The 25,579-nt window shown below is 40.6% G+C and overlaps 2 protein-coding genes across 2 annotated transcripts; one reads left to right on the top strand and one right to left on the bottom strand.

Moving 5' to 3' along the window:
• The first annotated feature begins 1,584 nt into the window (after nt 1–1,584).
• On the top strand, nt 1,585–19,119 carry prmt7 (protein arginine methyltransferase 7). Its single transcript, XM_022236332.2, has 12 exons — nt 1,585–1,731; nt 4,835–5,084; nt 5,643–5,792; nt 9,275–9,383; nt 9,974–10,086; nt 10,354–10,834; nt 12,095–12,288; nt 12,707–12,790; nt 13,741–13,878; nt 14,695–14,931; nt 16,364–16,521; nt 17,796–19,119. The coding sequence occupies exons 2-12, from the start codon at nt 4,851–4,853 to the stop codon at nt 18,040–18,042; spliced, it is 2,145 nt and encodes a 714-aa protein (XP_022092024.2). The 5' UTR covers nt 1,585–1,731; nt 4,835–4,850; the 3' UTR covers nt 18,043–19,119.
• mvd (mevalonate diphosphate decarboxylase) lies at nt 18,881–25,542 on the bottom strand. Its single transcript, XM_022236339.2, has 9 exons — nt 25,407–25,542; nt 24,224–24,362; nt 23,818–23,864; nt 23,480–23,656; nt 22,985–23,184; nt 21,954–22,124; nt 21,516–21,638; nt 20,736–20,900; nt 18,881–20,141 (listed from the first exon to the last, which is right to left on the bottom strand). Exons 1-9 carry the CDS (start codon nt 25,456–25,458, stop codon nt 19,992–19,994), a joined length of 1,224 nt encoding a protein of 407 aa, XP_022092031.2. The 5' UTR covers nt 25,459–25,542; the 3' UTR covers nt 18,881–19,991.
• Between the last annotated feature and the right edge of the window lie 37 nt (nt 25,543–25,579).

A 25,579-nucleotide genomic window follows, 5' to 3' on the forward strand; every position in this document is an offset into this window, starting at 1 on the left:
AAGTACACATCCCACCTGCAAAGCATATACTAGTCACATAATTAATTCCGATAATGCTAGACTACCCCTGCCCCGGTTTATCGCCTCTCTGAGAATTCAACCAAGTGTTTTTTGAGGAAAAACATTTTCAACAAAAATGTTCCGGCCAACTTATCCACAGTGTTATTCTAATTTGCATACTCTAAAAATGTACCGACTTGTTTTCATCAAATTCCAGGAAGAAATCTGCCAACCGATACAGATATTCCATCTTGTCCTCTCAATTTCACCTTGAAATCCAGAAATACTAGACGTGCTGTGGATAACAAACTGTTTATTAAATGTATTGTTGGGGGCAATTACCACTTGGTTTAAGTTCCAGAAAATATGACGTGTTGCTTTTTGTGGGCGTGTATGCCATGGTGGATAGACCAATGAGAACAAGTTGTCCAGCACATCAGCATTATTTATGGGCTAACAAGTAACGTTACTGTTTCAAAGACTTCTGTGAGCCAACCTGCAACTAAAGTCATGTCTAATTTGGAGTATACAGCAGATTTCATGATAGGTATACCGGCCCTCAAAATAATGTTGAATCAGTTCGTCTCTTATGAAAACTATTAAGGAATCAAACATTGTAAATAATCTATTATTTACATTCCGTTCTGTGGGATATCGTGCAGGGACAGACAGAAATATTACATAGGCTATAGACCTAAAGTCAGGCTGTTAACGAGTAAAGTTACGTCTAGAGTAACTAAGTTATCGAGAAAAACAATCTACCCTAACAAAAGTCTATTTTGTTAATTTATTTATGGAACCAAAATGGTATTATTTCATATAAACGTTACTTAACCGATGTCAGGACATTATTTCTTCTTTCAATTGGAGTTTGGCGCAACTGTAAAAACGAATACATGTACATCTTCTAGTTCTATTGCTAAAATGAGAGTCAGGCATGGTGGATCGATCGAACGAGGACATGTACATGTGAAACGATCAAGGGTCAAAGTTAAAAATACCACTGCGCAATCGTGACAAAAAAACCCACGGGCGACGCACGACGGGCGACGCACGACGGGCGACGCACGACGGGCGACGCACGACGGGCGACGCACGACGGGCGACGCACGACGGGCGACGCACGACGGGCGACGCACGACGGGCCCCATTGAAAACAGTGTAAAATCAGCATTGTTTGGGGCCTAATAATATGCGTACCAACATCCCTGTGGCATCTGAAACACGTTAAAATATTGTATGGTCCATAATCTTTTACTTTCTTTTCAATTCTCTGTGGATTAACCGATTATATTTTCAGTTATTCCCCCAACACAAAATTACCCCCCAAAAAGTGATTTTTTCCAAAGTCTGCTTGTAGTCATTTTTCAACAATATTTTTTAGCTATTCTGCTCTCAGATGAAAGCCCAAAGACCCAGAGAGTTGATGCTGGCAAAGATTTACACAATCTCACCACTTTGGGGGTTATACAATCTCCTTTTTCAAAGGATACTGCGGGGGCGCATTTAATGCTAATGAGCCTGCCAGAAATTGCCGCTTGAATTAGTGGACTGCATCCATATGAGCATCATTCGCTTCAAGCGCGCCCTCAATAGGCCTACCGTACACCGCACCAAAGACCGCGTCAGCGTATCGCATACTCGACTCATGCACGCGGTCGCATAGATAGTGCACGAGTACAGTTAAGTTGCAGGCAATTTGCGGGAGGAGCTGGCCAGCTGGACACTGAGGTGAGACATATGTTATCTCAGCAGTGGTAGTAGTAGTAGGCAGTTATTCAACTTAAAATAATCCACTTGGCTATGCACAAACACCTCTGGCAGTGAGACTGGTCTGAAGAATTCTAGCCTAGGCCTAAATGTTTTCTAACTCTAACGGGCTAAGTAAACGACTTGGTTTTTTCCCTCCTACATGTCCTAAATTGAACTTTTCTGGACATGTTTCTGCTTTTTGACGGCTAAGAAATAGGCCTGTTACGTCCCAACTATAGCATCAGTCCCAACTATAGTTGGGCCCGCCTCAACTATAATTGGGCCTGTCCCAAAGGGAGTGCTACAGTTGGGCTGGTCCAACTACAGCAGAGAGGTCCTGTGTGCATGATGTGCTCAGCATGTGCCAAAGTCATATTGTTTACAAATGTCATGTCATTGGTCATAGGGCTAAGTGCCACATTTGAATTGATTGATGAATTGTGTCAAGTGTGAGACACATTGACTTGGATAATGTTGAAATATTTCCCACAGGCATTGGTCAACAATAGTTGGGCCAGCCCAACTGCAGCACTACAGTTGGGACTGTCCCAACTATAGTTGGGGTGTAACAGGCCTACATAGGTCACTGTGTTCCTTCCTCTATGCTGTTACTAGCGACTGTATATGGAACTCTTCCCAAACTACCATCGTTTGTGTCCCTGAAGAGTTTCATAACTTTCATTGGGGTGGTAGGGTATGGATACAGCAAAGCTTGTCTGTTTCCTTGTCGCCTTTGTAGGCCTAGGCCCTAGCTGTTGTTCTTGGCACCAGGCGGTGCAGTTATGGCCATTAGCCCCACAAATAGGGCTGTAGTGGCTCTCTTTTACAATCTGTCTCTTACCATCAGATGTGTACCATCTTTATCTCTTTAAATTATATGGAAATAAAGTGAAGTGAAGTGAACCTTTGAGACTTATCACAAAAAAAACCAAGTATTTTCTGAGTAAACACTTCGGAATTTTCTTAGCTAAATTTCACTTCTTACATGACATAATTTATCACTTTCAGGTGGCTATTATAACATTTGAAGGGAAAATTAGTGTTGTCCATGTTTCTGGAAGTGGAAATTTAATACTTGCCGCCTGATGGCTTAACAAGAGATTTATTTCAAAATGTTCAAAAATAATAATTGAGAATTGGCCTAGATAGAGTTAGGGCCTAAACTAATGTTTATGACCTTATTATAGCATATAAAGTCACCAGGTCCCTGATTTTGCCACCTTTTTTTCAAGTCTAATTGGTTTTCACAGTTACGTGCAAAATAAGGGACCTGGCGACTACACAGTTGCGCGTATTAGTTTTAGTCTTTTACTGTGGGTTTTCCTGGCCGAATCCATCTTCTTCACTCACGAAAAATTAGCAACAGTTTCATTCAAATTAGCATGAAATAGATTGATGATCTAGATCACCATTCAAAGAGCAGAACTGATCATTCAATTTCATTCTAAGAGCATGCGATTGCACAATCTTGTTATTCAAAAAGTGAAGGGTCGGCATTCAATTTGGGAAAACATGCAAAAAGCATTCAAATGTGTTTTGGTGTTCAATTTTGTGAATCTGAAAGCATTTTTGAGATTTGTGCAGTGTTATTCATTAAATGTTAAATCTTGTAATCTTTTTTTTCTTTGTAATCAATTTATGCCAAATATTTTATGAAAAGAAAGGTTCGATTCATGGGTAGAGATCTCTGTAAAATGCAAAGTAAAATTCTTTCTATCACACAAATGGACAAAGTGGGGAAATGTCTAAAAAGGATAATAAAAATAGAATGAAACTTGAAAGTTAAAACAATACTTAAAACTGTGACCAAAAAAGGAAAATGAGCCATTGTTTAAGAGAATCCCCAAAATCTTAGTATTCATGCACGTCTGTGGAGAGTGTGTTTCTTGTGTATAAAATAAAGAAATTACAAATCAGTAAACTGCATCTAAAGGATTTTTCTGTCAGCATCCGTGATGAAGGTCCAGGGAGAGTTTCATTTCTACATTTTTATTAGATGGGTAATCAGTATTGGAGCAAATGTCCTGTATTCTTAGTGTGTAATTTGTTTGAAGTATACTGTACATGTATAAAAATATACATGTACATTCAAGTCAATACGTGGGACACACTTCAGTGTGTTTTCTTTTTGTAATCTCCCCTTCTGTTCTCTACGCATCTTAATTTGCCGTATGCGTTTGTATTCCTCTTACCCTGTAGTTCTCCAATTTGAAGGCTCAAAATGCAAACATGATTGCCCATAGACGAAAACGAAGGAAATATAGGAGGAATATCTCATTTCAGTCACCCAGCACGATATCAAATGACGGTTATGTACTGTTCAATTGAATGACATAACTTTTAAATTGAAGTTGTCACAGTACACTATTCAACGCCTGTAAACAAATTGGAAGACTCTGTCACATGAAAAAGAAACATGGGAGCACTCAGCTTAATAAATTCATTGGAGTATGAATGGACAAAAATAAATTTGACTGGGAAGATGACGAATTTGGCCGAGAAAACCTATAGTACCTGTAAATGAATTAGGGCCTATGGATATGACTCTATCGAGTGTAATGGGTCGATGCATTACCCAATCTTTGTGCTATCCGTCTTACATGTCATATTGCAGGATTTGTCAATAATTTTGCCATCAGTCAATCACACTTTCTTTCTAATTCATGGTTGTGAAGTATTGCTTCAAAAAAGGGGAAGTGAAGTTGGAGATTTCATGCAAGATTGACTGATTGCGCACAGAGGGATCAAGATATCGTGCAGATTGGGCAATCGCACCCAACAGATACATACAGAGATAGTTCATTGTGAACAAAAGTAAAGAAACATTGAGTAGAAAGTGTTCAGGAGACATGTCAAACAAATTCTTATGCCCGTAAACCCTTACCATGCTGAACCCAACCGTATCCAACTGTGGGCACCTTCTGTTGGATTTTGTTGGGTTCAGGAGGCTTCACACTTCCATAGCTGTTGGATGTCACTGGATTCAGCAGGGTGGCAGCACAATTAGATTAGGGGATTAGGGATAATGTTTTATTTTCATTGAATCTCTTGGAACTGAATCTGCTCTTGTCATCTTCCACAGATTAGAAGCGACTTTGATGAACTCGGCAATCTCCCATCTTTCCTGCGCGTCTCGTCTTTCATTAGTTTCCTTCATCAGCCATTCTCGATGCCTCTGTAATAAACCTACAGCATCAGCAATGTCAGTCCTAGTATCGAAAGTTAACCCAGTGACGGGAGCCAGTGAGTGGGTAGTAGAGGACTCGACCTATGACTACCATCAGGAGATTGCCCGGTCTGCCTACACGGATATGCTGCACGATGATGAGCGAGTATGTCAGAAGTTCCACCCGAGGAAGATTCTTAATGTTTTAGAGGTGGAAAGACGAGGCCCCTAGTTCTAGGTTAGAACTATTCCTGTGAGGAGAATAGGCTGTTAGGTACATGAATACTTCCATAACTCTAAATGCCTGCATGATATCCATTTTGTTGGACCATTATGAAAGAGACCCTTCCTAAACAGTTAAGACAAGTGTAGAAAGATTGCACAACTTTCTCATCAGTCAGCACTCCACTGAGTCATAACTCTCCAATGTACTTTGTCTTTTCACGCTTGGATACGGAGTGCACATCACATGATACGCTAACATTCTAATCGGATCACTACCAATCACTCTACTGTAGCCTGCGCACTGGCAGTCCAATACCTAGAATTGATGACAGGTCATTAGATAGTCATGTTTTGTTGGTGAGCTTCAGTGGAAATCCGTCAGTGCAGCTCTAGTAGGCTATAAGAAGTGAAGAAGCAAGAACAATAGATAGGTGTATAATGGATCCAAAAAAAAAAGAAACCTTTGTGACCCATCTCTTTTCTACTATGTTACTTGCAGAATAAAAAGTACTATGAAGGGATCAGACGGGCCATCAGGCTAATGCATGCAAGAGGCAAGAAGGCTCACGTGCTTGACATCGGCACCGGAACCGGACTACTGTCTATGATGGCGGCAGAGTGTGGTGCGGACTCTATTCATGCTTGTGAGGTACAGTATTGTGAATGATTATGTCACAAAGGATTCAATTGTGTGCGACTCTATGGGGAAGCACAAACAGAAAAAAGTGTACAATCCACGGGCAAGTTTGAGCGACTATTAGGCCACATAAACAAAATAATTGGTGAGCGTCCTTTTTAAAAAAAATCTTTGGGTGGGAGGGCGTTTTTTTGTGTGATCAGTTCAACATACATCTTTGCTGGATTGGAAAATATTAAATAAAGAGCAGTTTCTTCAATACAGTGAGTTTTATTCATCTTCTTTACGAAAGGGTTTTACACAGGCAAGTCAGTCATCACAAAGGGAGATAGGGGTTGTACAGCTAGGCGAAAGTGGGATCTGTATCAGAGAATGGCCGCTACTATTGAGTATTGACCCAGCATGCAGCAGACGTCGAGGCCTTATCCGAATTACATGCTGTGACTGTGACCGCATTGTACTCAGCTGTTGTGATTGCCGCCTCACCAGCTGCTCTATTTTCCATAGGTTTATGCATGCGGCCGCAACCTCAGCCAATAATACGCTAATGGTTTGGTGAATCTCAACCTCGTTCCCATGGGCTCAATCTTGCTGTGCCATGGAGTAGAGGTTGGATGAATCTGCTTTCTTACATGTAGATGTTTGGGAGTAAGCGGCCATTTCTGGAAGTAATATTTCCAAAGTGCATAGCAGAAGGTCGCTAAATTTGAATGTGGAAGCGTCCAAAAGGCTGGTTTTTTTTTTTGCTTTTGTTTTTTCAGGTGTATTTCTTAGGGGCCGGTGGGGACAGTCACCAACTATTTTTTTATGTGGCCTGATAGTTGTTACACATACACTTGATAGTTGGACCATCTAGTTGACCATTTTGGAACCAGGCCCTGAGGAATGCACGCATCACTAATGATCAGTAGCCTTTTTCATAACTTAGAACAAAGTGGACCCTTGACATGCAGATGTAGCAATAGGATGACGGAGACTGTGAATGCAAAGAGACTTGCAACCAACTGCAAAATGTGAGGGACAATGAGATCTTGCAAAATTGGTCTGACTAGGGTCGCTTAAGTGGCACTAATGGTTAAAATGTAGTCACTCAAGTATGTGCTGATCTGTCAATGCTGTGAAGCACTACTGGCACATACAGGCAGCAGCCTGTCCTAGATTTACCTTATTTTCTGTTATTTTTACTCTTGTGTATGCCAGAGCACAAGAACTCTGGTTGAAGTTGTATGACGTTTGGAATTCCTCTGGCTTGTCATGTTCGTTTGGCTTCGGTTTTGATATGGGATTTTGGTTTTGTGTGGACTCTATTTGCACTTTTATTTTAGGTTGGGTTGGGTTGTGGTTGGGTTTAGTTTTGGGCAGTTGTGGGACCAAAATCTGTATTTTCGGTTATCCCATTTAAATTTTACAATCCGAATCTGAATTTCAAAACCGGTAACCGTTACCCGAAACCCAAAAAAAGACTGAACGACTAACTTTACCACAACAATTATTGCCTTTGATTGATTCCAAAATAGACTAGCTGGTTGTAAATACAAACACATCGCGATCATCATCACACAATCCAATTCAGCCAGTGGGCGCCTCTGATCCGTAGTGTGTGTTTATTGACTTGTTAATTTGATTGAGATACCTTGCGATGGCTGAATCCCATGTCTCGTGTGTCTTGAATTCCGAATTGTCCAATGTTGCAACCACAATTATAGGACTTCAGAACCCGCCGTAAACAGACCAGCCCAAATGATAACACAACAGACGAACTGGCCCCCAATGGCAAGGCACATAACCGAACATAATTGTTACACAACTGTAGTGGAATCATTGCAAATTATCCAAAAAGACTGACATTTTGAATGGATTTTTTGCGTGTGAATTTTAGCCTAGTAAGCTTGAATTCTAATTTCCTGGTTGGATATAAAACTGAGCTTGAATCCGTTTCCACTCGACAATTTTATTCCTTTTGCCCAGAAGGAAATGACATTGAACGTTCCTAAATGTGAAAAATAATTTGCCTCGAAATGATTAAGCTTGTTGCAATGAACAATTTTCATCAAGTAAAAAAAAGGTTGAGTGCACGTACTCACTTTCCATCCTGCGCTGGTTGTTGTCGAGGGCACAGCCACATTTGTGAGTCAGTACGGAACTTAACCAATGAAGTCAAATTTAGCTACAGCACGGTGCCCATCATGTGCAAGACCCTTTGCATGTGCACGGTTTTGACACGTGCATGTGGAGAGCTCAGTCGCAATTGGATGCTCTAGAAAAATGGGCCATACACGCATGAAACGTAGAGGGTGGTAACATGAAAACAGCTGTCAATTACAAGATTTTAAAAACGTGAAATGAGCCAAAATTCACTAGTTTGGCTGTCAGTGGTCTGTCAACATTATTCTCGACCAAGTGTTAAATTGTGGCACATGAGAAATGAGTGGAAGAAAGACTAGGGATGTCGCAATTGAGCAATTGGAACTACCCCTCTAGACAATCACTGCATGCTGTGTATGGCTAGCGCACAACACAGCAGTGTAAATCTTGCAATACTGTGGCTGGATGAAAGTTATTGTATGTGAAGTCTTCTTAAAAGTGGAAATAAAAGCCAGGAAATATTCTTTCATTTTAAAAATTTGTAGGAATATGCATTTTTTTGGACAATTAATGCCTATCACTCGTTTGGCCAGGCTATGAACATGATAAGTATGACGTGAGCCCACTTTTTCGTGCAGGTTCATTTATTTTGTGTGTGTAAGTTTTTAGTCGAACGTTACGAAACAGTTATTTTCCCGAATGAACTTGGCCCCACCCACTGTTTTACAGAAATCTGGTCATGAATGTTTGTCCCAAAAGTTGCATTTACCCGAGATTTCCATCAGTGTTACTTTTAGTCAAAGGTACATGTATTGTTATAAACTTTTAAATATAGTGTTTGACAAACTGCAAACAATGATTTCAATGTTGACAAAAACTCTGTTTTAGTGACAATTATGAATTATGACCTATCTGAATTATGCAAATTGAAAAGACGCTTTGATTCAGTTTTTCCTGAGTGCAAATAATATTTACCTGTGAACAACCAATTGTACGGTAGATGTGTGAGTTGTTCACACTTTCAAAAGGTCAACAAAAAACGGATAACCAGATAATTACTTTTTTCAAATTTTGGTTAACTGGTTTTGAAAATCTCCGATTTCTCCTACCACTGGCTTTGGGTTTGAATTTGGTTGTGTGTGAGTTCAGTGAGGTTGATTTTTTGGTCAGGTTGAAGATTGAGTTTGAGTTTGGACAGATTTGGTTTTGTGAATTGGAGCTAGAGTTAGGCCTGGGGTAAAAATAACAGTTAATTATTACTGCCAGGTTTGTAAATGTACCTATGGAGTGTTGATGTTCAAAGTGACATTTACATGACCACTGCAAAATGTTTGCCAATAAAAACAAACTTTGACATCTTGTTACAGTTTTGTTGTTGGTTTACACTTTTTTTTCTGGTGTGTTGCTAGGCATTTGAACCAATTGCAACAGCTGCCAAGAAGATCATCTCTAAGAATGGTTTCGCCAACAGAATCAACGTTACATCTAAAAGGTCAACGGAGGTCATAGTGGGGCCAGGTAGACATGAAGAAATCATAATACGGCTAAATAATAACATGGTTTTCCTTAAATGGCTAATCAAGACATTACATTAATCTGAATTACAAGTCAATGAGTAAAAAAAAATCAACATACGAGAGAAAGAAAAACACCAAGGAACCTTGTTAAAAGGGAAACACTAGAGATTACCCAGGCAGAGATATTGTTATATTGTCCAGGAAAAAAGATAAAAATGAAGAAGAAGATATAAAACACTGAAAAGGTCTTGTGTCTCCAACCCAGGAATGTTCATTCAGAGCTTGAAAGAGCATCTGATATTTGGATTCCTGGTGAATCATTCCAGAGTGCAGAATGAAAACATTTATTTAGAATCAAAATAATTCAGGCATGCATCTTTTCCTTGGATCAGCTGATTTCCTTATGTTTCACTTTACACTCATGCCAATGAAAATTGAAAAACACTGTACAAAGTTTTGTAAAGATTGGAATTTCCTCCTTTTTTTGTCGAAGCCCAGTTGCTGGAAATATGTATCCATCATGTTTAACAATAAAAACTGTACCGGAAATATTGACAACATTTTATGTAATATTTCACTGTACCTTTTTAGATGGTGACATGCCACACAAAGCCAATATCCTCCCAGCGGAGGTGTTTGATACTGAACTTATTGGTGAAGGGGCTATTCCTACATATCTCCATGCGCATCGTCATTTATTAGAGGTAGGTTACCCCTCCCCCCACCACCACCGTCCCTCCCTGGGGAGCTCTGTAGCCTGTACTTTAAGACTAATTGACTTTGGCATAAGTTAAGAATAGATATTTTATAATGAGAAACAGACGTTGTGAGTTTTGATATCATAATATGAATGTTATGGATCGTTTCTTAGGATTGTAAAGATTTTCTTTCCAGGATGAACTGTTAATACTTGGTGTTGGGCTGGAAAAATAATAGATAAAGAGCAAAATTTACACTGCTTAATTTCCCAGAAAGACTGCCTCTGCATTCCCCATTCGGCTACTATCCGCGCACAAGTCGTTCAGTCTGATCTCGTCTGGAAGTGGCACAAACTCCTGCCAATCCACATAGCAGGCAGCAGTGACGTACTCATCTTGCCTCCGGCCAAGATGAAGGCTTGCCCGGGCGCTGCCTCTGTTCACGACATCCAGCTCAGCCAAGTGTCACCTAACCAGTTCAAGTCAATCACAGGACCACTGGATGCAATCGACTTCCACTTCAGCCAGGGGGACTTCACGGCGTGTCGGACTGCGACAGTTGCTGGCACGGTGCAGTCAGACGGGGTCTGCCATGGCATCTTCATGTGGTGGGACCTGAGCATGGACACAGAGGGAGAGATTCGGCTGAGCACCGCACCCACGTGGGTCCATCCCCAGGGTGATGAGGCACAGTGGAGGGACCACTGGATGCAAGCAATCTATTTCTTAGACCAACCCTTGGAGGTATGCAAAGGTAAGTTTCTTCTTGTCTTTTGTGTTTGCAATAGGTTAATCGGTTTACATGGGAGGACTTGTAAACGCTGGTGTTGGAATCAGGGAGGACCGGGGGACCAGTGGTCCTTTCATTTTGTCAGCTGGGAGGTTTCCCCCCCCCCATTCTTTTTATAGGTCCCGTAATGGGATGGTGCCTAATGGATCAGCCTATTAATGACTTATGCCCGATGCTCTCTACTTTGAAAGTGTTCTGCTGCTTGTAAACCTAGGGGAACTGTTGGTGGCAGATTGACAGAGAGCCTGCTAACACATGCTGGCAGCGTATGATCACAATGGATAAACATTGAATGTCCAATTCATTTTGTACACGCACATTAGTTTATGGAGGTGACCATGTCTTGAACTTGAACTTACTTAGTCTTCAAACTCCATTTAACTGTACACAATGCCTGTTGAACATTTGTACTCGGTTTAATGGAGTTTACTTTGACTGCTCTCTTTTAAGCTTGTCCCCCATCCAAATGCCTCAGGATCCCATTTTTATGTTTGGCAAGCTCAATCAATATACCTGGGACTTTTTCTTTGTGGCAATTTTTAGAGTTTAATTTTTGTGGCCTGTGATGATGGGTCAAAGGTCTAAATTCATTTTGCCTGACCTCATGTTAAAATTCTAATTTTTTGCAGTCTTATTTGTAAGCAAGAGGATTAAATGCATTGTGGGATAGAATGGGGTTCATTGACACAGTGCATACAGTCGCCGTAAGACAAGAGTTGTTGAACTGGCAGACGTATGAGTTACATTCAACCACAAGAAAGTGAAAAAAGCAATCTTACCATTTCCAGTTGTGGAAAATAATTCCCCGGTTAGACACAAACTGCCTTTTAGAAACAGAGAAACTTACGCTCGTATGGTTTTGATTTCGATTTTCAAGTAGGATTTCGGTTTTGTGCGGGTTTGTTTTGCTATCTGAGCTTAGGTTTGGTTGGGTTTGAGTTTAAGTTCAGTGAGGTTGATTTTTGGTGTCGGTTGGGATGAAGTTTAAGTTAGGTTTTAGTTAGCTTTGGTTTTTAGGGATTGGAGCTAGAGAAGGGGTTGGGGTTAAAATAACAATTAATTAGCTGGTTATCACACTTTGGTACTTGATATCACACTTTGGTACTTGATATCACACTTTGGTACTTGATATCACACTTTGGTACTTGATATCACACTTTGGTACTCTGTACCACCAGTGTACTGTGGTAAACTCTTGATGCAGAGTTTCTTGTCTCATGCCAGGGGAGACACTGCATTTAACACTGTCTCACGATGACTACAGCCTGTGGTTCAACGTCAGCCATTCAGACAAACCTCGGGTCGACCCCGAGAGACCCGTCTGTCACTGCGGGGTACATGTAGCATGGAGTCGACCTCGGATAGGCATGCTGAATGATGCTGTCCGGACAGAAGCCTACACTCAGGCTCTGAGAAAGGTTTTGCTCATTCATTTATCTTCAATTGTTGCCCTTTCTTGCACATCTTCATGACTCCATGTGTACTACTGTACGGAAGACGACTGACTTCAGAAGCTGACTATTGGGACCATTTTGTGTGTGTTCCATTTTGCGATGCAAATCTACTTTTTGGAAGATTCGGTGTCGTGGTTGAGTCTATCGCAAGTCTGCAAGTCCATCACCAGTCATTAAGCCAAGTCTCAAGCAACATGTGTTCAAATGAAATGTGAAAATACATTCCTGTACCAATGTTAATTTTTACAACCGGTCTTATGAAAGGACTTGTGACTATACTTGTGACGGACTTGACTACAACGCTGAAACAATCACTGCCACCACATGATAGCAACCTCTAGAAAATAGAAATGCGTTTCTCCTGATAATTCCTCCACTATAGGTTGTGAGTGACAAGACATTATGTGTCAGTGTGAGTGACGGATCAATGCTGCCTCTCATCGCAGCAAGGCTGGGAGCCAAACAGGTAACTGCAGGTATCCCTGGTTTTCTGCAGGGCCATAGGTACCTTCTCTGCATGACATCATACATGTGGCAGAGCACAACCAGTGCTTTTTAAACTGGTGCTACGGCTGAACCGCCGAACCAAACCCAACATCATTGAACATGGAGACTTCTGAACCGAAGTTCACTGTGCCATTGATAGTGCACAGAATGCACTTAAAGTACAAAAGGAATTGAATTGGATCAGATTGCACTGAAGTGTGATGTTACCGTCACTGCATGCACAGACATATGCAGGCTCATGCACAGGACTTTAACATTCGCATGTACATGTAAGGTGGCCAAGCATTGTGCGATGAATAATGTGTATGGAAAGTGTGCAGTGTCCTGCAATAGACATGATAGGGTGTTCACGACTGTGCCAAATTTTCACTGGATTCATTGCATTACTGAAAAGTTTCCTATACACAGTGTTGAAGTGCAGAACAAATGCATCTGATTCATCAGCATGAAATAAAATGAATAATAAAATAATAAAAAATGAAATTTTCCCTTTGAAATTGTATGTAAGACAGAGTATGCAGTAATGTCAAGATATAACGTTCCATCTCCTTCTGTTTGCACCTCCATGCCATAACTAAGTAGTTTCAAAAAGCTCTATGTAATGAGTGAGTGATTCAATCTGCACTCCTTTACCTGTGGCTCTTCTGTCCCCCAAACCACAGGTGTCCTTGAGTTGCTTGCCTGGCCAAAACCGCAAGGGGGGAGAATGTGTTCACAAATTCTGATAACTTCATTCTGGATAGATTGTGGGAAAGTTGTTCAGGAGCCTTCAACACCCGTCTGCAATTGGTCCTCAACTTGTCCCACGCAAGATTTGAGATGACTCCTTATATGTCAAACCTGGAACGAGAAAGCAAATGCTGTTTTAGTTGGGTTCTTCAGATATTTTTGGTCTTATTTTTTCCTCAGGTGTATAGTCTTGAGCCAGATTCCATGTCTCACCGAGTTCTGCAGGACATGATTGTGGGCAACAACCTCAAAGGACAAGTCATCTTGGCTGACAAGGGAGCACAGGCCCTACCCTCGGAGTTTTTTAGTCACCAGAAAGTATGCTTAGTGTTCTGTCATTACACTCAGGGTTCCCACAGCCCTGGAAAAACTTGCCTCGGAAAGTCACGGAAATTTTATGGAAAATTAGGCAGAGGAAAAAATGTCATGGACATCAAGATCCTGGAGGGTTATTTTTGATGGGTGGCCATTTTGAATAATGGAGTACTCTGTAATGATAAATTTACAAGCTGTTCCTGTCGGTCTGCAGTCTCCCAGTTCCTAGTATTAAAACAAATATTTCTGCAACATGGTGTTAAATACCATGAAAATATTCATTTTTTAGTCCTGGAAAATTCATGGAATTTGGTTTTCAAATTGCTGTAGGAACCCTGTACACCATTGAAAAATGAAGTGCACTCTAAGTCTGACATTGTAGCAATTACACGAATTGTCTGTGTGGATAGAGTAAGAAACATGGAGACTAACTTCTTTTATAATAGGAGTACATTGATTAACAATGGTTTACAATGGAAGGGGTAAGAATTTCATGAAGTGACAGATTGAATGCTCTATTCTGTTGGGCAAAGTGAAAGTGTTATTGATTTTGTTAATGAAACAGACGAATCAGTCCGTTGTTCATCAAGTCGTCATTTTGATTGGTAAGAATTTCATGTGGTGACAGATTGAATGCTCTATTCTGTTGGGTAGAGTGAAATGGTTATTGATTTTGTTAATGAAACAGACGAATCAATCCGTTGTTCGTCAAGTCGTCATTTTGATTTTCCAGTCTGGTGTACAAGTGTACCACAACATTTTCACGTACCAGGCTGCGACCAAAGTTTTTCAAAAATCACATTTTTTGGTATCCTCCAGATAGATGTTTTGATTGGCGAACCGTTCTTCATCTCCAGCACTCTACCGTGGCACAACCTCCACTTTTGGTACGCCCGGACAGCCCTGGCCCTGCACATGAAAGACAGTGCCCTCGTGCTGCCGTGCCGTGCCAGGTTGAGAGGTGTTGCCATGGAATTTGACCACTTGTGGAAGTTTTATGCTCCTGTAGATAACGTGGAGGGATTCGATGTGCAGATATTTGACCAACTAGTACAGGTATGGCTAAGAAAAAGTTTTGGGGCAATTTTAACGTCTTGTGCTGAATCCTTTGTGTCAAATTGTTAATGGCCTTCTCCTTAGACCACAGGAGAAACACTGTGCATGTTGGCATTAGGTTGTGTGGGAGAATGGTGAAAAGTATGCCCAGATAATTTGAAATTGAATGTGTACAAACTTGTTTCATCTTCACATGACATCGGCAGGGTGGCAGGATGGATGTAGGATGGGCTCAGGGTGACCATGTCAAAACCATACACTCCAATAACAATAATTGGTTGAGCACACTCCAGGCAAGATGCTTACAAACCTTGATGTACAGATGTGGTGTGTTGTGGCAAAGAGTAGTGTTGTAGTTGAGTACTTGGAGTACCAAGTTTGCTGGAAAATATGGAACTGTATAAGTGGGAACAAAGCTAGAAAACGATCAACATTTGATGATACATGCACAAAGGTAAGATTACAAAATAAATTCAAGACTGCAGGTACCCCGAAAACTCAGTCTCATGATAAACTGATTGTCATTAACCACTTGCTGCTGGGGAGCCCAATTTTGAGCATGTATTCTTTATATGCATAGCCGGTCTTTCCGAAATCGGACAAAGGAAACTGGGCCTTGTAACAAAAGACCATACTCGCAACAAAAGACCAGGCTGCTGGGATTTACCAACTTTTTTCACTGTCAGTAGTGGAGATAATCCAGCATTTTTTTTTGAAACAGTATACCACTGTTTGGGGCATTGAGTGCGAGCGGATTACCACCAGGGACAAAAGCACTCCACCACCGCAGTGATGAGCCACACAGCACTGCCGCACGCTAATCTGGCCCCTATTGAAAAGAGGTCAGCAGCACACTGTGCCAGTTTCGTGAACAAAGGAAAGTTACGTTACACTGCACAATCTGGGCTCTTTTTACAAGGCGGCAGGCCTGGCTGAAATAGTCCAGCGTCAATAGATGTTGTTTGTAAGATTAGAGTAGAAACCAGAGAGTCCTTTGTGTGGGTGTAAGTGTCCAGTAAATGAAGATAGAAATTTTTAAAGAATTTTTAAAACAGAAAAAAATGAGAAATATTCCCTCCCAGCAGAATGAACATTCATAAATGCCCCTGGCATGATGTGATTAAACAGTTATGATCCAAAGTCAATATTTTATGTTGTCAACTTACCTTAATACATTTTTTATCCAATGCCCGTGTTCTTCAGCTCTATTTTGCAAACTAGTTCAGTATTTGGCAGAGAACTAGGTATTCAAACAGTACTCAACTGCAACACTGGCAAAGGGGCATCGTTGATGTGTAAAATGTTTAGTGTCTCTTGTCCGTCCTTGGAGCCCAGGACAGTAATGCTGTGCATTTGTACTAATCAGGCCATTTGGTGTTTGTCAGTGTTTGAGATACGGTATACTTTCTGGTGTTTGGTTTCATTCTACCAGACCTCTTCAGCCATCAGCGATGAAGCCACAGAACCACATCCCCTCTGGGAGTACCCCGGTCAGGCTCTGACGTCAGACTTTGAGCTGATGGAGTTTGATTTCACTCAGCTTGTACCGACTGACATACGGACATTCAGTGGAATGGTTGAATTCCTTGGGTAAGCTGTCAAGACCATTTGACCATGGCACATCATTTGTTATCTTGAAATTTGGTTTGTCTCCTTTATGCTGCTTTGATTCAGGGAATGGTGTATACCACTTTGTCTAGCTGTGCTTCAGAGCAAGTTCGCAGATCCGTAATCAGTGGCAGGTAGTCCCTCTGAACAGTGTTACTGTTGGCTATTTCTGTATATTTGTGGTGGCCAAAGACTCTTTAGCTGTTCAGTTGTAGGGTAGTTGACCTTTTGGATCATTTGGGTATCAATAATGACAACCGGTTATTGTTGAGTGTTGGAGATACAAAAAGCTAACTAGCATTACTTCCCCTGCAAGATGGTCTTTTAATTGCTGAGCCCAATGTCACAATGCAGGGAATACCTTAAATAAAGAATTCCTCCATGAGCTAATGGCTGATTGTTACGCAGGATAGAAAGGAACTCTGGCTTGAATTGATGTGTACATCCAATAACTAGGGATTTAATGCTTACAGGTTAGAAGTTCTGTTTCGGTGCTATGTAAGCATAGAATGGTAACCAGAAGGGCAGAATTGTGGCCCATTGTTACATTAACCACTTCCTGCCGGAGCAGTTATCAATGTTGATGATGCTGGGCCGGGATTTTTATCATTTTTTTCTGTTTTCAAAATTCTTTAAAAATTCCTATCTTCATTTACTGGACACTTACAAACACATGAAGGACTATGTGGTGTCCACTCTAGCCTGACAGACAAAATCTATTGATGCCTGAGTATTTCAGCCAGGCCTGCAGCCTTGTAAAAAGAGCCCAGATTGTGCGGTGTTATATAACTTTCTTTTGTTCATGAACCTGGCTCAGTGTGCTGCTGACCTCTTTTCAATAGGGGCCAGATTAGCATGCAGTGGTGCTGTGTGGCTCATTGCTGCATTGGTGGAGCGCTTTTGTCCCCGGTGGTAATCCGCTCTCTCTAAATGCCCCAAACCGTGGTATACTGTTTCAAAACAAGGCTGGATTATCTCCACTTTTTAGAGCGAGAAAAGGTCGGTTATTCCCAGCAGCCTGGTCTTTTGTTCCGAGTACGGTCTATTTATTACAAGGCCCTGTTCCCTTTATCCGAGTTCAGAGACCCCGGCCACGCATATAAAGCATACGTGTCCGAATCGGGAATCCCCAGCAGGAAGTGGTTAAAGGAAAAAACTACATTGCATGGGTTCTTTGACCCAAAATAGACCAGTAGAGTACCATGAATTGTGTATGTGGTGGATATGGGAATTATTGAATTTTTGTTTTACTTCAGGCAAGGTATCTGTCATGGTGTTGCCCTCTGGATGGAGTACCAGCTAGACCAAAAGACCTGGGTCTCCACTGGACCCCAGCTTCCCATCTCCTCTGCCCCTTCCAGAGACCTAGCCTGGGACAGGCACTCCAAACAGGGAGTGTATTTCATCAAGAGCAACCCCAGGGTAGCGTTGGGGGGACAGATGCGGTTTGACGTCTCCTTCAACCCATCCCACGGCAGCATTCATTTCAAATTTGAGGTGTGACAGAAACAAACGTGTGTTTGAATTTGTACTTGCTGGGATCAACTTGTGTCAGCGCATGGCTTCTAGCAGGAAGAAATCCTGAGCACAGGCAGGACACGTTCCTACATATCACCGTGCCTACAGCTGGACAGCTAGCGAGATTTAGGACTGGCATATGGCAGCGTATTTGAGAGAGTTTTATTTGCATTTCTGCAAGCACCTCCTTGAATCAGCCGAGAGGCATCGACATGCTGTCATTGGTCTTCATGACATTATTGAGATGGCAAAAATGATCTAGACCATTTAATGACCTTGCACAGTCATGCAGATTGTTGTCACTCTCAGGTCAAACAAAAATTAGTTGTGTTTCCTATTACACTGAACAATAAATTGGGGTGGTTGGTTGGGTAAAACATTTTTTTACTCTAAATTTCGGATGAAGGCTTTTTTTGGCATTTCTTTACGAGATCACCGACTTTGATCCACAGTATCCACCATCAGGAAACCATCTGATCCTGGGAACAAAATGATGTACTCAGCAATTTGCATGTCTTCCTTGATCAGTAGGCTCATTGCACTATTGCTACAATTTTTACGAAAAATAAAATTGGATTTCTTTGCTCTTGCATGCTACCCATGGATCCATCCGCCACTATGTAACATTCAATGTCATTGTAAATTCAAAGACAGACATATTTTTCAACAGAAGATGGAGTCATTTAATTTTAGTTGAAAGCTCGTAAAAAATGTGATTATGTCGAGTCTGATTTCCACTTCTGTTGATTGCAACTTATCAAGGCACAAGTTACCCAATACTCTCTTTTTTGAAGCAAATTACATGTAACACACACACAAAATATTTCATCTGCTTGCAAATGTAATTCCAAATTCTTTACAATACTGTAGATTGTGGAATAATTTGCAAAAACTTTGGCAGTTTTTATAATCTTTTTTTTAACCTTGTTTTTCATGATCTGTTATGCCAGTACTTTATACCGAAAAATGTTTGCATGGTAGTTTATTGATATGTTAATTCTTCAAATTCAAAATGTTCCCAAAGGAGAAAGTAAACATGCAGTCTGCATAATAATATTTTAATTTGTGCTGTTGTCCATTCATTCATGTCACATACCAGCATTTTTTTTATCACTGACTTTCCTTCAATTCATTCCGATTCCAAAGCTACCAGTTGCATTCACACATACCAGCATAAACTTTTGCATGAAATTCCTGATTTTCTAGAAAATGGCCACATTGTCAGTTTGCATAGTAATGTCTAACAGTGCATATTAAAAAGTTTCCTGATACCTAACCAAAAAAGTGACAAACTAAATGATAGCAGGATACAAATTTTCAAAGAGGATGCCCTCAGTATAACAGTGCTCATCTTGGCCGTTATGTTCATATTTTTGTACAAATGCTGCTAGGCAAAAAGACAAGCATTTGTTCCATATGCTTAGAGCCAACATTATGTCCATATAAGTTTAGCTGAAAATTCCGCTTTCCGCAATGTGCTAAATCCTGCAGTCTTACCCTCTAAAACTAATCAACCAGCTGAAACAAACTACATGTATAAGCTAAACTGTAACAAAATCAAGTTTTGAATTTTAATCTGAAGTATTTATTGAACTGCACAAAAGAAAGATTTATTCTGGTGTGGAGTACTGTCAGTACATTGAATATTTATACAAAGCAAGGAGTTGTCTTGCAGAGAATTACAGTTCAAAAGAGATTTACTAGTAAACAGTCTAGTGTAACTTGAACTTCATCATTCAGAATCTAGTTAAAAATGAGCCTTGAGACAACTTGGTTCAAAAATTTCAAGTTTCATTTATTTAGTTTGATTCTTCGTTAGTGTTGTCACTATCGTCCAAGATTTCCAAACCGAGGATGATTCTGATGAAGAGCAATCCGATTTTTAGACCTGAGTATTAAGTTGGACTATTTCAGAAGGGTTGAAGACAAGCGCTTCACTTGGGCAAGTTCTTTGGTTGCCCATCTTGGTCTAGCAGGTGCTGAGATGAGTCCTCCTCAGTTGCCGGCCCTGGTCCCACCTTGGTGTGGATGATGTAGCGTAGGCTGTTGGGCCGGGGGTCAAAGGGCACAGCAGCCTGAAGCTCCTATTAGAGAAAAAAATAATGCAAAGGTGTAAATGAAAATTGGACCATGGAATATTGGAATACGGTGGATTAATCATCCAAATGTGTTGCCCATCACAAGGCAAAAAAGTAAATCATGAAAAAGACCAAAGAGAAAAAAAGAAAAGGAAAATAAAAGGAAGATAAATTCAATGAAAAGGTCAATTCTAGATACCCAGTGACAGACTACGCATGCATCTGTACATGTATCAAAGCAATTGAGCTTTTGCTAATCTTGAAAGAAATAAGTACAAAATGTGTCCCAACCAACTTGCTATTTTCACAAAGGAAACAACACAAGTGTAGATCAAGATGCAAATATCCAAATAAAGGCTGCTCCATACTTGGTGCAAATGTGAGCACAAATATGTGTGGTCATAGCAAGTATATGATCTGTGTAGCTACCTGCATTGGACACATTTCAGGTTTTGTAAATTTTGACACAAATGCTTCTTTGACATCAAACTTCAGTTTGCTTTCATTTTGACCTTGAACCAGCTGTAAGTGCCACCACTAATGCATATCTAGACTGAGGTGTGAACAGTTATGCAGTGGTGGGTATTTCAACCCAACTACCTCACTAGGTGTCTTTAAATCTGCAGGAATTCCCCTGATGAAAGAAGCCCCGTTTGTCTCTTCTCCTTGAGGGAAGAAATAATTGACCAAAGAGAGAAGCTCTTCCACATCATCCTCCAGGGTGAAGATAACAGCATTGGGTCCTGCATCGAATGTGTACGCTGCCTGCAAAGAGTGTTTGGAAGAAAACAATGCTTATGATGGGCTATATTCTGTTAAAAGATGATGGAAGTAGAAAAGGAAGTTTGTATTAACAGATTTTTCTGTAACAGTAGTCATGCAAATAACCCTTTCCAAAAATGTCACTTCACTTTATTTCCATATAACATAAAGAGATAATGATGGTACATATTTAGTTGAAAGATGGAAACCCCAAGAAGCATTGCTTGTCAAGTGGGGGCTCCATAGACACTTAAGACAAGAGTATAGAAACTGCAGACAAATGTAATTACCACGTAACTAGAAAAAATGAAGTACACATAAATGAAATGATAGGCAACATACACATACACAACTGTGAACCAATTTAGAAAATCCTGGCCAAATCTTATTGGGCTTCCAACCTTCAGACCCCTATTCAATGTTGGGTCTTTGCGTGCTGTCTGCATGCCGGCTGGACATGACAACATTGACTGTGGGATGAGGGGGGCTGGGGGCTGGAGAGCACATGGCTATTGTGAAATGTCCCAACAATTCTGTCTAGGATTGTAGAAACCAGCAGTAACAAAGAGGGTCCTTCAACTTTTTGACTACCATCTATTTCACTCAGCACCTACGTACTTTAGTCTGATTGTGGAATGCATTGAAGCCATGCACCAGTCTGACAATAGTTCTGGATGTATCATTCATGTAGGAGATGGGTGGATGGGTATCTAGACACACTGCATGGAACTGATTGCTGTCCTGTAGGAAAGAACCACATACACTGCAATTAAAAGTGAAAATTGAAGTGATCTTGAAACTCATACCCAGCGTATGCCCTTCTAGAAGGGCCACTTGCGCCATGTACAAGGTAATTTTGACCTGTTTTCAGATATTAAAATGGGGAGAAATATCATTGAAGTCAAATTTTTGGGAGAGAAGAGGAAAAGATCAGACGGGAGTAATGGCTCTCCAAATCTACTAAAGTAAAAATCACTTGAATTGGATCCTTTTTTGTTCCGAAAACAAAATCATGATTCAATAAAAATGTCCTCTAACAGAGAAAATGCTTTGTACCTTCATAGTTAATTCTGCAAATGATTCAAAGTTCCTTTCCTTGATTGCAGTTGCTATGGCAGCCATCCTCTCGGGTACCACCACATCAGCCCGATACTTGAGCAGTGGGCTGGTCTGAACGGTTGCCTGCATGCCTGTGGTGCTGCTGGTGGCTTTCTTCTGGTCACTCACCTGAGTACAATCATTTTACAAGTCATCTTTTCAAAAGAATGTCCAAAATGATGCCTGATCTTGATGCAAGTCGCTTAAATTTTGGAGGAACAACTTGTGATGTACTGGTCACCATCTACAAAGTAAAAATCTTTGTTCCACTAGACAGGCCTGGACAAACCTTTTGTGCTTACATTGTTACAGGAGTTGAATGACAAAACAGCACCTTGAAGATGGCCACTACGCGTGAATTCTATAGGCCCCAGTAGTTAGCACAAACACAGCTACACAATACACAGCATAACCAGGTTCCAGCCAACATGCCTTGAGATGCATACAAGAGGGGATTGAGTTGACTTCTGCATAGCACAAAAATGTGCAAATATTTTCTGCTTACAACTCCGTAACACTTGGCCCAGGTTTCCTATGCTAACAACTTCTGCATTGTTTGAGATGTGACATGACCAACCAAAAGCACTCCTTGAGAAAAAACACTCACACACAGAATGTTGTGGACAATTTCAGATCAAACTGGTGAAGAATCTAGGGGCATAGTATGAATTGTTAATGATTTGAGCTCACAAATTCAGATGAAACACTGAAGCTAGCCAAATTGTTTTCCCAATGCTTCTTCAGAGATTAATTCAAATAGAGACAAATTCAGTGGTCATGGTAATGCTTTCATTCATCATTTGCACTGACCCCCTGCCATGGAACCATTGCTCTGTTATAGTTACTCCAAATCAAACCAAACAATGCATAATGCCATTGAAGGGGGCCATTAGAAAAATCCAGTGCAACGTCGCTGGGTTCATCTATATGTGTAAAGCACAACAGTTAAGAAAATAGTGACAAAAAGGGTATTTCTCTCTGTAACTTACCACCAAGATGAGGATTCGAATTTCAGGCCAGTAGTCTTCTGATACAACTTGCTTGGCGATGCTGTCTTCTCCGTTTCTTTTGCGTCCCATCAGCCACTCCACAAAGCCACCATACATGCTGCGACACGCGCTGCCCGATCCCTGCCTGGCAATGTCAGACACATTGCCTTCCACACCGTAAACCTGAGCTAGCGATGCAACTAGTGGCCAGAGTTGAACCAAAACGAAAGTCTGTTTTTAATAGTCTCGGCAATTATGAAGGTCTCCCTGCATGACTTTGAAAAGGCCCTGTCCAAAAGTTGTGGCTACAGCTGAAACTAATACATGTGACTATAGAGGCCAACAAGCCACTTCTCATAGGATGCTTGCACTGATGTAGCCGGTCAATTCAGCCACTGCTAAATATGGTGTGTCCCACTTACCATGGTTATTTAGAAACTGCAGCTACCTTTCTTGATATTTAACCCTGGTTTAATAATCTCATAAATTTCTCACCCAAGCAAGCATAGCCGGCTGCTGACGAAGCAAGTCCGGCTGCCGTCGGGAAGTTATTTTCTGAGCAGATATGCACATGCCAGTCCAGCATCTGCTCTGGGTCACAGCCTCCTTCCCCAGCTGATGAGCTGTCATCCTTGGATGGAGAGCTCTTCCTCTTACGAGCTCTTTGACGAACTGAGTCACAAAATACGAAAATAGTACATTAACAGCCACAAGTCACGCATTTTGCGTTATGTTTTGAATACTAGGCTAGCATGTGATGCTTCATGTGAGATGAACAAATTCTCTTCATACACCACCAAATATGTTGGCTGGAGTGAGGACTGCATGCTTACTTTCTCGAAGGCATTTCTGAAGGCGTGGATTGTCTAATGACTGTTCCCTGTAAATAAATTTTCAAAAGAAAACAGAAATACATTCAATGACCTCCTTCCTTCTGATTAAATGAATTGAATGTCTTTACCAACTCAACAACAGGATAAAACATTAACCTTTGGCTGGTCCTAATGTCTTTATATTTAAGTGTGTTCAGACCGTTGATATGATAGAAAGTGCTAGGTAAGCATAATTATTATAAAAATTATTAGTGGAAAGAATATCCCCTATTCATATTTTAAATTTACTATGTTCTCCACTTGTCACAGTAAGCCTTGTTTTATACTGATTCGTCAGCAAGCCATTATTGGCATTCTTTTCTGTGCAATTTTTATTCAAAAACAGAGGACAGTTATAGGTTCTCACTTTCCATTGAGCCATATTCTGTCGCTCTGGAATGCATTGCTTGCAGCCACAGTAGTCTTGGTGCAGAGCTGATCAATGTGGAGTGTTGCACTGAGGGAAGAGTTGACCGGAAGGATAAGCTGTTCATTTCTCTTTCCCCCTGAAAATGGACAAGTCAATAGAAAAAAATCACATATATCAAGTAAAAAAATAAGCAAACACTTTATAATGAATATTACTATCATCCTAATCCATCTTCCAATCACTTTTCAATCCGATAAATTCTGTGTAGTGTGTATATGATTTTGACACCCTTGAAATCTAACTGCATTCATCGGTCTTCTTCTGATATTTTCTATCAGTTTTCAAACATTCTTCCATCTATTGCAGGGTTTCTTCTGGGCTGTTGGTGAGTCTGAGGTGTTAAGAAAGACTGAGAAAATTGAACAGTGTGCGATGAATGCACAAAACCCCAACTGCAAGTAAACCCGCATTCTACATGATAACCATATATCGTAGGACGTGAACATGGTGAACCATCTGTTAAAAGACATCATTTTCATTTGGAGTCATATATTTATGTGAAAACAACATTGATTAAAAAAGATAAGTTTCACTGGCACAGTCAAGGTACATTCAACCTATCACCTTTAAAAACCTCAAGCCCTTCATTCCTAAAAACAAAATATATATAAAATCAATTAGATTAGTGGCCAATAAGATTTTGGCCATTGATAACCTTAGTTTCTGAAGGTCCTGTTCTTTGCCCATGACACTATTAGGTATGATTGCTGCACAATTGATTGATCTTGTGACTGATCTTTCTGTTCTTTTTAATTTTCAAAAGACTCTTTTGAAACGAGAAAATAATGTCCGAGACTTCCAACAGGCATGACAGGATCAATTGACAGTGAAGTTTGACTGTGAAGTGGTTTATACTCATAAATTTCGAAACACTGGAAAAAATCTTCTTTATATGTATGTTGCATGTAGGCGTTAGGAGCCATAGAGAAAACGCTCAGAATTGCTGGTACCGGTAACTTATTTTCAACACTCCAGCCTAACCGAAGAACGAACCAAGTGGTCAGCGCTGTCTATAGTGCCTGGTGGTAAAATCACAGTTGCCATATTTTCATTTTTATGCAACTGCAAAGTGTCAAATCTAGCAGAATGCAATTTCATGCTATCTACAGATATATCTTACAATATTTGATGACTGCTATGTTCACAGGAGCTCTGCAGGTGACGATTTTCATGATTTCTTCTTTTTCTTAGCGATGAACCAGCACGTCCTGCAAAGTAGAGGTTTATGTAAATTGTTAACCTTTCAACTTTGAAAGTAAACAATAATCTGGTTACCTACATCATTTTGTTATG

This window comes from Acanthaster planci, linkage group LG06 (genome assembly GCF_054643075.1).
Source record: "Acanthaster planci isolate LZ-2023a linkage group LG06, COTS_SCS, whole genome shotgun sequence".
Lineage (NCBI taxonomy): Eukaryota > Metazoa > Echinodermata > Asteroidea > Valvatida > Acanthasteridae > Acanthaster > Acanthaster planci.

What these genes read in the sequence shown, in the direction of transcription:
- prmt7 (XM_022236332.2), top strand. Translation starts at nt 4,851, where the DNA reads ATGAACTCGGCAATCTCCCATCTTTCCTGCGCGTCTCGTCTTTCATTA. An exon ending in TGCTGCACGATGATGAGCGA is followed by an intron (nt 5,085 to 5,642) that starts GTATGTCAGAAG and finishes TGTTACTTGCAG; the next exon opens with AATAAAAAGTACTATGAAGG. An exon ending in AGTTTTTTAGTCACCAGAAA is followed by an intron (nt 13,879 to 14,694) that starts GTATGCTTAGTG and finishes GGTATCCTCCAG; the next exon opens with ATAGATGTTTTGATTGGCGA.
- mvd (XM_022236339.2), bottom strand. Translation starts at nt 25,458, where the DNA reads ATGAAAATCGTCACCTGCAGAGCTCCTGTGAACATAGCAGTCATCAAA. An exon ending in CATAGCAGTCATCAAATATT is followed by an intron (nt 24,363 to 25,406) that starts GTAAGATATATC and finishes GTCCATTTTCAG; the next exon opens with GGGGAAAGAGAAATGAACAG. An exon ending in CATTCCACAATCAGACTAAA is followed by an intron (nt 20,901 to 21,515) that starts GTACGTAGGTGC and finishes CACTCTTTGCAG; the next exon opens with GCAGCGTACACATTCGATGC.